This window comes from Centruroides vittatus, unplaced genomic scaffold, assembly GCF_030686945.1.
Source record: "Centruroides vittatus isolate TY-2023 unplaced genomic scaffold, ASM3068694v2 contig_300, whole genome shotgun sequence".
Taxonomy (NCBI): domain Eukaryota; kingdom Metazoa; phylum Arthropoda; class Arachnida; order Scorpiones; family Buthidae; genus Centruroides; species Centruroides vittatus.
Window position 1 is genome coordinate 424,617 of NW_027121917.1, and position 17,571 is coordinate 442,187.

The following is a 17,571-nucleotide window of genomic DNA, read 5'->3' on the forward strand; positions in this document are numbered from 1 at the left end:
ATGCGATCATAAAAGATATATAAGATAAAAGACGAATAAAATTCCAATAATATTAGATTTACAAACATTTTATTAGATTGTCAGAGAACGTTTATCTTTTAGTCAGCTATTTCATTACTTTATTGGTCTTTCAAGACCAATAAAGTAATGGTTTTAAAGGTGGTTTATTTTGTTATCAATCGTGAAATATTTTAATATATTTTCTGTTATTTTTGATTTCCATCTCTTTCTGCTATTAATTTTACTTTCCCGATGACGATCGGTCAAAAAATGTCCTCCCAAGATTTTTACATTTTTGAATTCAAGAGACCTTGAAACGTTGAGAAATGCAAAAAATTTTGGAGTTTTTTTCTGTATGTATGTATGTATGTTAGTATGTGTGTGAGTGTGTTGGAAGAACGATATTGTTTACCTTGTTCGATGCTTAATAACTCCTGTGCTTTTTGTCGAAAAAGCCTGAAAGTTTGCAGGGAGGTTTGTTTATTAGGAAGATTCAGGCTATTAAATTTTGGTGAGAAAAGATCGAAGGGTAGGAATATAAAGGGGGTCGTGTGTCAAACCTCGAGAAAGAATCGGACTTCATGACGATTTTACTGGTTATTAGCATTCGCAATTTTTTTAATATAACCCATCCTTACTCTCAAAATTAAGCTTTTTCCATTTTAATAATAGTTAAAGATATAAAAAGTTTTAAAACAAAATATCATAACATATGGCGCCATCAAATGTTATCTGGAAATTAAGCAACTCGTTACTGGATTATTTTTATATTGTTATTTTTTTCGATTAATTAGATAATATTTTTATTTAGAAATATAGCAATATAACACGCATTATATATACTGTGAGTATTTTTATTACTTAAATTCTTCAAAATCCATTTAAAATTCATTAAAAAAATATTTTCTCTTATAAAAAAAATAATAAATAGTTATAGCAGGTAGCTCAAAACCATATCTACGAGTAAAAGCAAAACATTAGTAAAAATATAAACAAAATCATTTTATTTCCAAATGAAAGCGTTATCATATTCAGTAATAGTCTCTCTTTTTTATTTTTTACTTTTTACCTGAGCGCATTAAGTCAGTGTGAGGACCGAATTCGGTCGATTGTAAAATTTTATTGTTACAAATCAAGAGTCAAAGGATGTACAGTCTTCCGCCGTCAACCACGTTTCCCTCCTCGCCGGATTCAACCTCTGAGTCAAGGAACTCGACTCACCCCCCTCCCGTCGCGATTGATGTTAGCAGCGGATGAGACCTGGAGTATAAAAGGGGGGAGATATCTAAGAACGGGGCTAACGTCCGAAGAAACGAACGTCCCGGTAAAATCCGATCACGATACGTAAGCCCATTGACGACCGCAGAAGCCTCCGGCTGAGAACCGATCCTACCGATCACTTGCAGCGAAGACGCCGCAAAGAAGCGACAGAACCGAAGTTCATATAGCTATCGTTATCGATAACCGAGAGGTATGATTTCCCCAACCTTTGTGAACTCTCTCTCTCTCGCGATTAGGGACGGGATGCGGGGTTTCGATGTAATAGACTCTCAATTCCAATAAATCTTATATGTGTTGTCCTGTTACTGCGGTTATTGCCGTTTTCTTATCGACGAGCCCCCACACTTCCTCCACTCGGCCTGCCAATTCGTTACCGCTCCCGATAAAACGGGATATTACGATAAATTTACGATAAATTTAGCCATCCTTGAGAGTGGGGTGGGTCTTGCCGACCTATTCGCCGAGAAAACGGAGGTCTGACTTCCGTCCTACCTTCCGGCGTTTCCCACACAGCCATTTTAATCACATGTGTTATAAGTTTGACGGTTTCTTCATTGATGTCGGATTAGTGATGAGTATGCCCCAATTGTGCATCATAGTCAGGAAAGATTGCATATGAAAAATTTCTGAGGTTTCTGATACGTACTGGAACTCTCATATCCAGAGCGATAGACTGCACCCTCTGTTGTCTGGCTATCAGTAACCTTCTATCAATCAAATACATCACCATTCAAATAAAAATTAGAATTTGTCTATAATTATTCAGCCAGAAAGAAGGTGCATTTATATTTCATCAGATGCGCATTAAAAATAGGCTTTGCATAATTATAAACATTTTCTGATAAAGGTGTTTGAAAATATTTGGAGTGAGTTATACATAGTTCACAATCATTTAAGTATATATTTGAAATTAAAAGATAATTATTCAATTTTCTTTAATAATAATAATAATAATTTCTGTATATCAGATTTTTTAAATATTTTAATAAAAATGCACATTGCATTTTCGTAAACAATAGTTTAATATGATTAAATTTTGACATAATTTAAAATGTCATTTAATAAGAAAATGATTAGTAAATAATTTTACGTGAAAAATATTAATTTTATATTTCGTCTCCTATAACCTTAATCTTTCCAGTTAATTTCTTTCACATTTGTTCTAACGTTCTAATTCTGCACGTTCATTCATTGTATTCCTGAAGATGGCCCAGGATGGGCCGAAAACGTTAGAACAAATGTGAAAGAAATTAACTGGAAAGATTAAGGTTATAGGAGACGAAGTACATTCTTCCAGTTCGTTTGGTTGATGTAAGTTGGAATTAATTTTATATTTGTTAATTTTTCATTAATAAAAGATTAAGCGAACTAATCGCAATAAGATACAAAAAATTGTAATAGGATTAGGAAAAATGGGGAATTCGCACAACCCCCCGAGGAGAAAGTGGCCTTTACCAAATACAGTGTTAATACTACAGGCGCCTTAAAATCCTATGGATATTTAAACATACTTTATAAGATCTGTGCTTTCATTTAGGACCCATAAAAAAGTATAGTGAATTGTCTTAACACTTTTACCTCACAAAGAATGAAATTTTTAGGATAACGGTATTATACCTCATCAATCGGGGTAATTTTGCCACATATCTCAGGTAATGCCGTCAGAATCTACAAAACACAATTACTTAACAGTCACGGTAAATTTTAGAAAAGTAATGCAAGTCTTTCAATATTTATTTAGATCCAAATCAAAACTGTCAACTGTTACGTATTGTGATTAATATTATTTGGCAAATAAGAAATATAAGTCACAGTCACAATAAAAAAAAAAAAAACAATCTTTCCGGCTCAAGCTTCTGCAAAGTTCTGAGAAGAATTTTTAACACTTACACATATTAGAAATCAGAATGGACGACCATAGAATAATCCCTATTACTGGGGCACACTTACCCCAGTATAATATCGCAGAAAATTTTGACATTTGAGATATAAAATTAATAGAAAGACATTAATTGAGAAATAGAACACTTGAAGAAACCTATTATTAAGTTATGTCAACTTTTTCATTAATAAGTGAAATTTCATAAGAAAGTAATTATAAAAGCAAAAGAAATTTTTAAGTCCATTAGCTTCGATTTTTCGGATAAGCAAAAATTACATCGAATTAGCATCAACGCTCAAAAATAAGATTTCTGACAGCACATGGAAGAGCAGCCTACTTTATTCAACCGCGCGTTTGTAATTGTAATCATTACCTATGGCAATGTTGCCAGATTTCTGGTGCACGTAGTAAACTAATTGCTGAGGGTGGTATTATTACCAAATGCACCAATAAGGGTAATATACGGTACCGGTATTAGTAATGAGTCTGCTAGATTTTAAATAACATTGTTTCAATTTTCTATAACTATAATTATAACAAACAGTCTCTATATTGTTATTTACATAAAAAATTGTAATATTTTTAATACTTTGTATTAAATGTAACATATATTTATAAATAATTTATTGTGATTGGGTCGCCACTGTTTCTTCTAAATGAATATTAAGTGCTTCTACAATATATTGTAATATTTTCATATATATTTAAATATTTTGATTTTTTTTCTATTCCCGAGCTTTGAATACAATGATCTTTCATGTAATGGGTACATTATATTTATTACGTTGCAAATTATTATTCTCAGTTATCAATAATCAATCAATATCTTTATTCACAAAAAGGGAATTATCCCTGTTGCAGGGGGTTGTACAAAATTAACTTATAAATTTTCGTATTATTAAAACATTAACTGGATTATTAATATTTAACCATTTTTATACATTGGTTTTATATTGTTTCGTTATTAACATAAATAAAAACAGTTGTTTTAACAAACACAGTAATATAATTATACAATATTAGTGAAGTTATACATTGTTGGTATATTTAGACATATTGACATAGATTTACAACATTTTTGTAATCTTAATGAAATAATTGTACAGAGCATAGAGATCGTTTTTATTTAGATTATTTAAAGAATTTCTATAATCTTGGGATGAATCACTTTGGAATATTCGAGGAATGTTGAGAGAGTCACGTACATTAGAGAGGTTTTGACATTTCTGAAGTAAGTGTTCAATTGAGAAGTTATCGAATTTGCACCATGGACAATGATTGTTTGACAGGTCAATATAGATATTATTGATATAAAGGGAATATTTATTTAGACGTAATTGTGAAATTAGCCTTTTCACATTGAAGTTAGTTGATTTTATCATATAAGGTTGTACAAAAGGTATTTGTAAAATTTTTAAGTAACAAGGATGATAGGTATTGTGATTTAGACTATTTTGATCCATGTTTATCGATTGAGCGATAGCTGATTCCATTAACATAGTATATCCAAATTTCCAGTCCTGAATATTATCTTTGAATAAAAGATCTGATACTCCAAAAGAATTTAGTATTTTATTTAGTTTAGTTTGCCAGAGTTGTATTGTGGTTGATTTAGTACTGCCTTTGATTATTTCGTGGTGCAAAAAAGTAATATTACTGTCGGATTTGAATTTTAGACGATAGTAGAATTTAATGATACGTTTTAAGAATAATGGATAAGAGCAGATACGGTTAGTTTCGTGGCGAATTGCGTAGCCTGGGACTGTTCTTTCTAAGTGAAGCAGTTTGCGGAGAAAGTATATGTGAAATTTTTCTAATTTATATATATAGTCGAGACCCCATATTGGGGATGCGTAATATATGATTGGGTTAATGATTGCGTTATACAATTTCATATGAATAGCTAAATCGGAGGTTTTTAAGTTAGAATATAAGTTTAGCAGATTATCTATAGCAAGTTTTACTTTATTGTTCAAATACGAAATATGTGCTTTGAAAGTATGATTCCAATCGAATATTACACCTAGGAAATTGACTTCATTTACCATTTGTAAAGGTTGCTTGTCTAGATATATCGTTGTTTCTTTTTTGGAGATTTTACTATTCTTGCGGAATATAACGACTTTCGTTTTGGTAGGATTGATTGTTAATTGGATTGAGTTGAGGTAAGAATTTAGTTGATTAATTTTTCTTTGTAGTGATATTTTTGTCGGAGCGAAGATTGCAAGGTCATCAGCAAATAATACATAATGAAAGGTCCTGTCACCAAGTTCTATTCCATCTGAGCAATTCTGAAATATGTGATCAATTTCGAGTAGATAAAAATTGAATAGGTATGGCGAAAGAGGGTCACCTTGGAGTATTCCACGTGTTAATGTTAGCGATGGTGAGACGGCTTTGCCCTGTTTAATTTTTGCATTATAGTTTGAGAATAGCTTAGATATTGTGTTTGCAAATTGATTACCTGCTCCGTTAATTTTTAACTTATATACCAGTAGCGGGACAAAAACAGAGTCGAATGCTTTTTGGATGTCAATGAATGCAACATATATTTTTCTTTGCTTTTTTCTCAGATGAAGTTGTATTATGGATGATAGTAAGAAAATAGCAGATTCTGTTCCTTTGTTTTTGAAGAAGGCGTATTGAAATTTTGCTTCGAGGTCAGTTATTTTAGTCCAGTATTGGAATTTTGTAGCTAATAAAGATGTAAAACATTTCCTTAATGTTGACAGTAATGCTATTGGTCTATAATTAGTTGGAGAAGTTTTATCACCTTTTTTATGTATCATTGATAAAATTACTGAATTCCAGGAGTCCGGGTAGTTAGTTGTTTTGTACATAGAATTGAAAAGTTGTAGCAGTTTCACTCTTGCTTGATTTGACAATGTTTTTAGGAACTTAGTTGGAATATGATCATTTCCTGGTGATGTATTAATGCGAGTTTTATTTATGATTTCATCAAGTTCCTTGAGTGTAAATTTAGAATTAAGACATTCGTTGTTGGAGTTGTAGTTAAACATTAAGTTAGGTATAATTTGGGTAACAGGAAGGCGTTGATAAAATTTTTTCCAGGCTTCAAAATTTATCATTGAGTTATTGTCACATAAGTCAAATTTAAATCGAAATTTTTGTATTATTGTCCAGAAAGTTTTGCTATCATTGCTACTTTTTAGTAGTGTTGTTTCAAGTTTAGAAAGATAATTTTTCTTTTTTGCTTTAATTAGGTTGTTATAGGTTTGCTTGAGCTTTCTGTAGTTATTGAAATTTAAAGTATTTGAGTTTTCACGGAATGTTTTTAAACTTGTTTGCTTCATTTTTTTCATCTTGTAGCAATCTTTGTCAAACCATGGTTTTTTAAATTTGTTCTGAATGATTCTTTTATCGTTTTTAATTTGAATATAATCGTTCATTATTTGAATTATTTGGTTATATATTATATCAGAATTCAAATTTGTTATTTCTGGAATATTGTTGAATCTATTTTCGATTTCATTGGAGTATTTCGACATTTTGTAGTAGATTCTCGTTTGTTTATTGCACTCCAGAATCCATATTGTTTACTGCGTGGGATAATTATTTATTTATTTATTTATTTATTTATTTATTTATTTATTTATTTATTTATTTATTTATTTATTCATTCTGGTACAAAGACCCTGATGCGGGGATAGAACAAAACAAAGTATACATAATCTTATAAAATAACAAAACATATTTCACAAATATATTCATCAATTGTAATAATTTAAAATTATAATTGCAAAATTTATAAACTAAATCCAAATCAGAAAATAAAACTTAAAGAACTACTTGGGAGAACTATCCGAAAAAAGAAATTAGCAACCAACAAAGCTAAAACTTACCTAGAAAAAGAAAAAAACAGCAATTCAAACCAATTGTTCAAAAGAAAATCGGATAGTCTCCCAAGCAGTCCAAGCAGCCACAGATTAAATAGTAGGCAGATTACGCCCCGAAACGTAATTTACATAAATAAGCACAGCTTTCGCTTTAAGCCTAAAAAAGCAATGAAAAAGAAATCGAAAATCAAATATACAATAAACATTATGAAATAATCAATTTAACCCTCTTTATGAAAATAAATACCTTAAAGAATAAATCAAAAATCAGAAATAACTTTTTTAAACTGATTAAATGAAAAATTGGGAACCCCAAAAGTCTCCTCACGTAATTTTGACAAAAGAGGACAAACAGCAATAATATGAAATGCATCCAATGGTAAGTCCGCCACACCACATATGCAAATGTCCCTTCTGTAATTACATAAAAAACTTAATGAATTACATCTTATTTGCATTAATACGGCCATAACATTAGAAGAAAAATTACTATTATAAATAGAACAATCAAAAAAAGGTTTATTCAAACTCTTATACCATTCACAATAAGAACTTAATAATATGCCATGATTCAACTTCAAAATATAATTATCAAAATTATTTAACTTTAATAAATAAACACTATTAAAATCCTGTAACAAATTATCAAAATCGATTCCATTCCTTGAACAACTAGCCCACCAATACTTCGACAAAGGCAACTGAACATGTTTCACAACATAACGTAAACAAATCTTACTAAGGCGTTCTTCATTTAAACTCAACGTTCTAAAAATCCAATTAACAGATTTGTTCAGGATCAAACAAGACAAAGGAATCAATGAACATTCCATAGACACTAGATAACTAGGAGTACACCTTGGAAGCCCATACATTCTCTTAACAAAAGTAGTTAATACCGTATCCAAACTCTCCGCCTGAAACCCCCACACCTCCGAAGCATAAAGGAGAGATGAGCCCACCACGGCATTAAATAACCTTAACCGATCCTTCAAATTACACAACTTAGCAGACTGACACATATGAATAACTTTGTCCATTTTTATCTCAGCATTAACTTGACAAGACCTCACATGTGTATTAAAATAACCATTACTTTTAAAAATTACACCTAAATACTTATATTGAGATACAACCGAGATTGGAACACCTCGAAACCACCATTTGTCAGCCTTAGAAGCCTTACCACCATTTCGAAAAACCACAATTTTTGATTTAGCAAGATTCAATTGTAAACTATTATCGCTTAAATAATTATCCAGAAGGTCAATCGACCTCTGTAATGACCTCGGAGAATCCGCCACAATTACCACATCATCCGCATACGCTAATACTTTAACAGACACCCCACCAACAACTATACCATCTCCGCCGGAATCATCAATACAATTTAATAAATCATTTAAAAATAAACTAAAAAGAATAGGGCTTAAGATACAACCCTGTTTAACACCCTTATCAGAAAAGAAAGGCTGAGAACAAAAATTCCTCCATTTAATCCTAACATTCGAACCACTATATAACTCTGCCAATAAGGATACAAACTTAAAACTTAATCCAAACTTTAATAATTTCCTCCATAATAAATCCCTATCAACAGAATCAAATGCTGATGCTAAATCTATAAAAAAAGCATAAACCTTACGCCGTTTCCTACTTAGTGTCTTAGAGATAACAGTATGCAAAATAAAAATATTATCAACAGTAGAGTAACCTGCACGGAAACCAGCCTGACTCTCTGACAGAATATCTCTCAAATTCAACCAACTAATTAACCTGTAATACAAGACTCTACAAAAAATCTTAGAGACACAACACAACAACGAAATACCTCTGTAATTAGTAAGCACCGACCTTGAGCCACCCTTAGGCACCGGAACCAATAAAGAACTCTTCCATTCATCTGGAATAACACCAGTTCTCAGAACCTTATTAAAATTATCTAATAAACAGAGAAAAGCACTATCAATTTTCCAAAATTCAGTAGGAATACCATCTATTCCAGGAGCACCGCCAACAGTCGACTTACTTAAAACGACTCTAAATTCCTCCTCCGAGATGCAAGAATCCAATATTTCGTTTGACCAAGTCACACAATCATTAAAAACCACTAAATCAACATCATATGGACTTTCAGAGCCATAAAGGGAGAAAAAATAACTAAACCAATCAAATAAACTAATATTAACCTTAGCATAATTTCCTCTTGCTTTACATAAATTCCAAAATAATCTATTATTTTTATAAAAATTTTTAACATTTTGTAACCTTTTACAAAATTCTTTCTTCTTTGCTAAACATAATTTTTTTACCAAACTTCGGTATAACACAAAAACTCTCCTCTGAGCCGGCAAACCATTTTTCTTGAACTCTAACCAAGCTCTATTTCTGGCTCTAATCATTAATCGACAATCCAAGTCAAACCAATCATTAATTCCAACCATAGTCTTTTTCCTTTGAGTCAATCCTTTCACTTTGGCAAAATCCAATATCACCTTACTTAGCTCCAACAAAGATAAATTGGGAGTCTGCTCCAAGCAACGCCACAAATCAGCGGACAACGACTCCAACTGACCACTGTCCCAGAAAATCCTCTGGTAACAAGTACCAGAACCGCCCAAAGAATCTATGGCACGATCTTCCAAATAAAGTACTATCGGGCAGTGATCGGACCAAAAACAACTCTCTACTCTAAAACATTTAATACAGTTCCACACAGAAGGAGTAACCATTCCCAAATCAATTACTGAGGACCCTCGGTTAGAAACAAAAGTAAACTCTCCCGCTTCATCACCAGAAGCACGACCATTTAAAATTATTAGATCATTATCTGCACAATACTCAAGAACTTTCAGTCCTCTCACATTCATATTTACATCTTTGGAGGCTCTACTTCTCTTATTAACAGCAATACCACTACTATCACATATATTTGTCGAAATCACATTATCGTTACCAGTCCGTGCATTAAAATCACCCAACCAAATCCAATTCGATTCGTCGACCTCAAACCTGGACAGTACATCAAAAATTTCTTGCCACCTTTGTTCCTGCATATAAACAAAACCAATATTAAACTCTCCTAATGGTAGCAGAATATTAATCAATACAATATAACTATCCCTATAAATAATATTAAATTTCAAAGATGATTTAATGCAAAGCAACCAACCAGCCATAGGTCTACCCCTACTGTGAGCCCTCAAAGCATCACCAACAATACAATGATATTCTCTTAATTCCTCCCAATAGCATCTGCTCCCACCCTTAATAAACCAAGTTTCCGATAAAAAGACCACATCATACTTCAATAAATAATTCCAAAAAGACCGCGGTTTATTACCAATCCCAGCACAATTCCACGCCATGATAGAAAACACAGAAGACATTACTGGTTGCTATGAGATCGGCACCACCTTAGCTGATACTTCATCGACTTTATACCGAACTCCATCTACCAGTAACTTATCATAACTTAACCGGACACTTCTTGCTCCTTCTTCCCTTTTTTTCTTCCCAAATACTCTTAGGTTGTATCTAATATCTCGCAAACGTTTAGAAAAGTCATCATACACGAAAACATTAAGATTCCGATTCTCAAATACAGTCTTTTTAAACCTCAATTTATCACTAAAAGACCCAAATTGGCAAATCACTGGTCTGGGTTTATCTCCAACTCTCTTCCCAACCCGATACGCGTTTACAATATGCAACGAGGATAAATTTAATGTATTAACCGCAAAAGAATTAATAGTGTCAAATATTTCCAAAGAAGTCTCCTCTTTCCTCTCTTCCAATCCGTGGATAACAACATTGTTCATCCTTCTCTGATTATCCATAATATCCAGTTCTCTCTCAAAAGAAGAAAATTTCGTGAAAATTTTATCCATATCCAACGAATGCCCAACACCGGTTACCTCCCCTCCAACCTTTGACTCAACCACCCCCAACCTCATCTCGAAGTCAATCAACGCCTCATCTACATTCTGAAGCCACTCTGTCAGATGATCCAGTCTTCTGATAAATTCATCAACCTTACCGTTCAGCGAAACATGCAATCGCAATAGAAGCCTAACTCCCTCTGTCACATCAAAATTTGAGTCCTGTAATAAATTCGCAATATCCTCTTCACCAGAAGAAGTCTCACCCCTAAACCTAGCTGTTGATCGTTCAGGAACGGTTGGAGAAAAGGTCTTCCTCTTCCGAGCCTGGGACATAATTATAAACTAGACTTACCTAGAAAAAGAAAAAAACAGCAATTCAAACCAATTGTTCAAAAGAAAATCGGATAGTCTCCCAAGCAGTCCAAGCAGCCACAGATTAAATAGTAGGCAGATTACGCCCCGAAACGTAATTTACATAAATAAGCACAGCTTTCGCTTTAAGCCTTAAAGAATAAATCAAAATCAGAAATAACTTTTTTAAACTGATTAAATGAAAAACTGGGAACCCCAAAAGTCTCCTCACGTAATTTTGACAAAAGAGGACAAACAGCAATAATATGAAATGCATCCAATGGTAAGTCCGCCACACCACATATGCAAATGTCCCTTCTAGAAAAAGAAAAAACAGCAATTCAAACCAATTGTTCAAAAGAAAATCGGATAGTCTCCCCGGGATAATTATATATTATTATATTATTATAGTGATGGTCGTTGATCAGGGTGTCCATTTTATACTGTATCAGTTCCTTTCCTGATTTTAGATTGTCGATTTGTAGTTTTAGGTTTTCAATTTGACTGTCCATTCTTTGGAATTGTATTTTATTCTCACGTATAGTTTCATGGATTAGATTCAAGTTGATGAATTTTCTGAGGATAGTAGAAATTTTGATATGGTTGGAAAGTGGTCTGATGTGTCTTGCGTAGTTATGGCGAAATCTAGACAACAATCTAACATGTATTCAGAGCATATTGTTAGGTCTATGGTGGATTTGCCGTTATATTCAATACAAGTAAATTCGGCTGGATAATCAGGTTTGAGACGTCCATTTAAAATGAATAGTTTATGGTCTTTTATTATTTTTATTAAGTTTATTCCTAGTTTATTAGTAGTATTATCTTTGGATCGTCTGATATTTTGTATTTGATAATTAGGACCATTATAATATGAATCTGTCATTTCAGCGATTCTTGCATTAAAATCTCCCAGTAAAAGGATATATGGAGTTATATGTTGCCAATTTTCGATTATTTTAAATATTTCATTAAGTTTTGTCAGACAGTTGGGTGGAATATAGGTGATCATTACTATTATTTGTCGGTAATCTTTGTTGCCTAATATTGGTTTATTCATTGAAAGTAGGAGCAATATATAGTTGTCAGACTTTTTGATTTGTTGTATTTTACAGAGATGTTTTTTTAATAAGATACACAATCCACCACTTGGACGACCAGGGCCAGAAGGTTTACGTGCTGGGACTGTAATTGTTGTAAAGTTATTGAAAAAAGTAGAATTATAGAACAGATCCAGTATAATCCATGTTTCAGTTATACCAATTATATCAGGGTCATATTTTAATTGGAGAAGATTTAGTGATGTTATTTTATTCTTTAAGCCTTGACTATTCCAATTGATGACAGTAGTTGGGATTATATTTTTGATAACTTTTTCCTGATGAGATTTATTTTGTAATGTATATCAGCTTGCTGATTCTGGTAAGGTAGAAAAAGGTAGAAAAGTATCCACATAAACAAGTTTTCCCGTATCGATATTAAAAGTTATTCTATCTCTGTTTATTTGTAGAATATCATTACGTAGTTTGACTGAATGATTTTGTTTTCTTAATTCGAAATATATCGGTAATAAATTTTTCCTTCTTTTACGTGAGTCCTTGGTAAGGTCTGATGCGATCTGGATGTTTCCCCAGTATTCCAATAATTTTTGTTGTTTCTTTGATATGAAGGAATTAAAAATTTGATCACGGGTCTGTTTATTACTAAGTGATATTCTTATAACAGAATTCGTTGATTTGGTTAATTGAGTTATATCAAGAATATCTTCCTGAAGTATATTGTGCAGGTTTGATGAAGAGTTAATAAATTTAAGAATTTCTGATTTAGAGATACTATTTGACGTGGGATAATTATATATTATTATATTATTATAGTGATGGTCGTTGATCAGGGTGTCCATTTTATACTGTATCAGTTCCTTTCCTGATTTTAGATTGTCGATTTGTAGTTTTAGGTTTTCAATTTGACTGTCCATTCTTTGGAATTGTATTTTATTCTCACGTATAGTTTCATGGATTAGATTCAAATCTTCTTTTATAGATTCCATTTGGGTAGATAGTTTATTATTAGAAGTATTAATAAGTTCTGAAATTTTGTACCATAGATCTGTTGTTAGAGTGTCATTCGAATTTGTCGAAGATGATGGATGGATTATATTGGACTCACCTGGTGAATTCTGTAGTCTTTGTGAAGAAGTGTCCTTACGTTGGTTGTTGACTTCTAAGGATGGTTCTTGTGATTCTTTATCCATTAATAAGTTAAAATCCGTTATAAGTTTGGAGTTGGATGCACCTGGTTGAGACTTTCGACTTTCCGGTTTGGTTCTGTTAAGCGGAGGTCTACCTCGTTTAGCTGGTGAACGCTGCATATTAATTAATTATTAATATTTTTTCGAGAATGAAGATTTTTATACAGTTTTAGTAATTTTGGGTTAAAAAGATTGAAGAACAGCAGTAGTTTCTTAATACTTGTTGAACCACGAAGCAAAAGTCACCAACAGCTCCGACTGTCGAGTCACGCCCCCCAATATAAATAAAAATTGACGACCATAGAATAGACGACCACAGAATGGACGACCATAGAATAATCCCTATTACTGGGGCACACTTACCCCAGTATAATATCGCAGAAAATTTTGACATTTGAGATATATAATTAATAGAAAGACATTAATTGAGAAATAGAACACTTGAAGAAACCTATTATTAAGTTATGTCAACTTTTTCATTAATAAGTGAAATTTCATAAGAAAGTAATTATAAAAGTAAAAGAAATTTTTAAGTCCATTAGCTTCGATTTTTCGGATAAGCAAAAATTACATCGAATTAGCATCAACGCTCAAAAATAAGATTTCTGACAGCACATGGAAGAGCAGCCTACTTTATTCAACCGCGCGTTTGTAATTGTAATCATTACCTATGGCAATGTTGCCAGATTTCTGGTGCACGTAGTAAACTAATTGCTGAGGGTGGTATTATTACCAAATGCACCAATAAGGGTAATATACGGTACCGGTATTAGTAATGAGTCTGCTAGATTTTAAATAACATTGTTTCAATTTTCTATAACTATAATTATAACAAACAGTCTCTATATTGTTATTTACATAAAAAATTGTAATATTTTTAATACTTTGTATTAAATGTAACATATATTTATAAATAATTTATTGTGATTGGGTCGCCACTGTTTCTTCTAAATGAATATTAAGTGCTTCTACAATATATTGTAATATTTTCATATATAATTTAAATATTTTGATTTTTTTTCTATTCCCGAGCTTTGAATACAATGATCTTTCATGTAATGGGTACATTATATTTATTACGTTGCAAATTATTATTCTCAGTTATTATTTTGTAGAAACGAAAACTATAAATAAAAATTTTCTGTAAATAAATATATGGCTATATCGTGTGAACTTTTTCTGTAATAAATATAAAAGACATTAATTTTAAAATAGAATTTTAATTCATAAGGAGCAATTATTTATTGTGACATCGTCACAAATCCGGGCTGAAAATTTTAATCGTGTTTTTAGTTTATTTAATTTAAAATATATGCTCTCCGCCTCAAATTAGTAGTGTCTTGCCCCTGTACATCATACTTTCCTGTCAGCAATAGAGTCGTGCCGGTCATCTATCTAACTCCTTTCAAGAGAAAATTTGAATTGGAATAATGTAAATAGATATATAGTTAATCGGAGTCTCCTGCCTCTATGTTTTCCATATCTGGTCTCGAATATCTAACTCCATTTTCGACATTAAAGAAGGACAGAGAGAAGGACAACAGTAGGAATTTATAATCTACAATTTTTTTTTCAAATTGAGGCCAAAATATAATTAATAAACTTACTAAGTACGAAAGCATGAAAAAAAATCTAGACTAATGACATAAATCAACAGAAATAAGAATAATGTCACGTCCGTTTAATCATATTTAAAGAGTAATAACTTTCATTTAAATTATTTCTCATTAAAATATAAGTTTTATTTTGTTTATTTATAATGACCAAAATGGTAAAAGTTTTAATTAGAAAGAAAAAATACCTTTCCTTGGCATCGAAATATTTCATTAAAATTAATAAAGTATTAATTTTTAAATATAATTATTTTCGATCTGTTAATTATTTTTAAACTTTGGAAAAATTAGAAAAATTTAAATAACTTTCTTTTAAATTACATAATTGTAATTGAAAAAATAAAAATATAAATTTTTATGATACATTTTATTTTCATGTAATTATTTAAATTTAGAACATAAAACTGTTGTTTGTCTTAATTTAATAGATTTGCTTTAAAATACTGTTGTTTGTCTTAATTAATTTGCTTTAAAATAAAATATGGAGCAATTATTTAATCATTCTTTATAAGCAATATAAATTTCGTGTCTATTGATCAAATAAGTTAAATAATAAAAAATTTAAAAAAATGTAATCGATATAAAGACGAAAAAATGTGATTTAAAACATTACCGTGTAATTAATAAGTACTGCATCCTTAAAAAAAGCAGGGATCAAACGTTAATACAGACCTAGTGAAAGAAATAGTTTTTATTTTTTCGAAATTTCAAATTTTTCTTGATGTTCCCTGTCAACGGAACCATTCATTTTTTTCTATAAGACTTGTGCTTCTAGCGGAATATTTCGTGTCAATGAGAAAGTGAGTCAGTCAGTCAGTAAGGCCAGTAAAGCTTTATTCTGTTTTTACATAATCGTTAAATTTAAACATTAAATAATTATTACAACGACAATTAAACGATTATTTAAGTGTAAATATTCATATTATCTGAAGATATAAACTTAGATAAGAGCTTTTCATATCGACTTACAATTTAAAATTATATATTTAATTTATGTTTCAAACTTAATATATAAAAATAGATACTTCTTTTTCTCATTACAGAAACATCTGCATCTCTATTTATCATGACCTTTTCCAAATTCCAATTAATAATAACTATATGTATATTACCTATTTTACATATTAAAGATATGAAGTATATGATTAAGTGTAATAACATTTGCAAAATACTGAATAATGTAACACCTACTTACATTTGATATAGTATTTCGCAAGCTATACAATAAACTAATTAATAATTTGCTATATAATAGTTAATAATGGCAATATTAATATTGAAATTGTTTTAAATTCTTACGAAACTGCTATTAAATTTAATAAATAATGTTGTATGTGAAATAAGTAACTTTAATAACTTAAAATTGGTTATTTAAAATCTGGTATATTTTATTTTATGAACTAAAATTGAGAAATCTGCTTTCAAATAATTAAGTAATAAAAATCTTTTAACTTAACTTTTTTTATTAATTTCATTTATTAAATTCCTCAAATTTAAAATTTAAAAAGTGGAATTTAAGAAATATTAAGGAATTTAATATTACGGAAGAAATAGTCAATAAAAAATATTTTCTATTTTATATCTGTCAATATCTTTGAGTCTGATTTCATAATATTAAAAAGCATATTGGAGATTTCGACATATTTCACATGGCACTTTATACTTTACAAATGGTCCCGGAAGGTGATAGGACATGTGTATGTTATAGTTAGATTAAGATTTGTTGTGCTTCTATTTATTTTTTCTTTTTTAGTCATTATAAATTATTCATTATTCATTATATTAAAGTACGTAAATTTTCAAGTCAATAATCGATGTAATTAACATCGTAGATCTTGTGAATAACTTCAAGACTTATTATAAATGTGCCGCAGTATTAAATGGGAAAACACATTTGTAGAATGCGATCTATTAAAATCTCGGTAAAACGAAATGGAAATTATTTTCCTCGCTGTCATTGGTAAACCTCACGATGTACGAATAAATATTATAAAAAGGATAACAGATGAGTCATTTGTTTACAGCATATAAAGCTAGTTCTAGAAAACGTAATTGCAGTATATGAACGTTTCTTTTGAAATGTATACAGAATGTATTTTAGTATTTTCATAGAAAATTCTAGCGCAAGAGATTTAAGGCAGCAATGGACAAAATAACTTTTATATTCATTATTTTATTATCTATCGTAAGCAGAAATTGGAATATAATACGATATATGATATATGAATAATATATTTAGGAAATTAAAAATGTCCATATTTTTATTATTTGCGCACAATTATTTTCTAAAATCATTTTTAAAACATTAAAATTCTTGTATTATATGTTACTGACGCTAAAACAAATAAATTTTATTCTAAAAATATTACATTGAATTAAGTGACATAAGTTAAAACGCGTGAGTTTAATGTTTCATTATGTGTAAATAAAAGTTTTTCAGAATTTAATTTATACT

At 30.6% G+C, this 17,571-nt stretch overlaps 2 protein-coding genes across 2 annotated transcripts in view; one reads left to right on the forward strand and one right to left on the reverse strand.

The window, feature by feature from the left end:
- Positions 1-17,571, forward strand: part of LOC136972676 (mitogen-activated protein kinase kinase kinase 7-like) — a 426,088-nt gene that overhangs the window by 388,162 nt on the left and 20,355 nt on the right. The gene's annotated exons all lie outside the window — the stretch shown is intronic.
- Positions 10,419-11,265, reverse strand: LOC136972694 (uncharacterized). Its single transcript, XM_067267302.1, has one exon. The coding sequence runs from the start codon at positions 11,235-11,237 to the stop codon at positions 10,419-10,421; it is 819 nt and encodes a 272-aa protein (XP_067123403.1). The 5' UTR covers positions 11,238-11,265.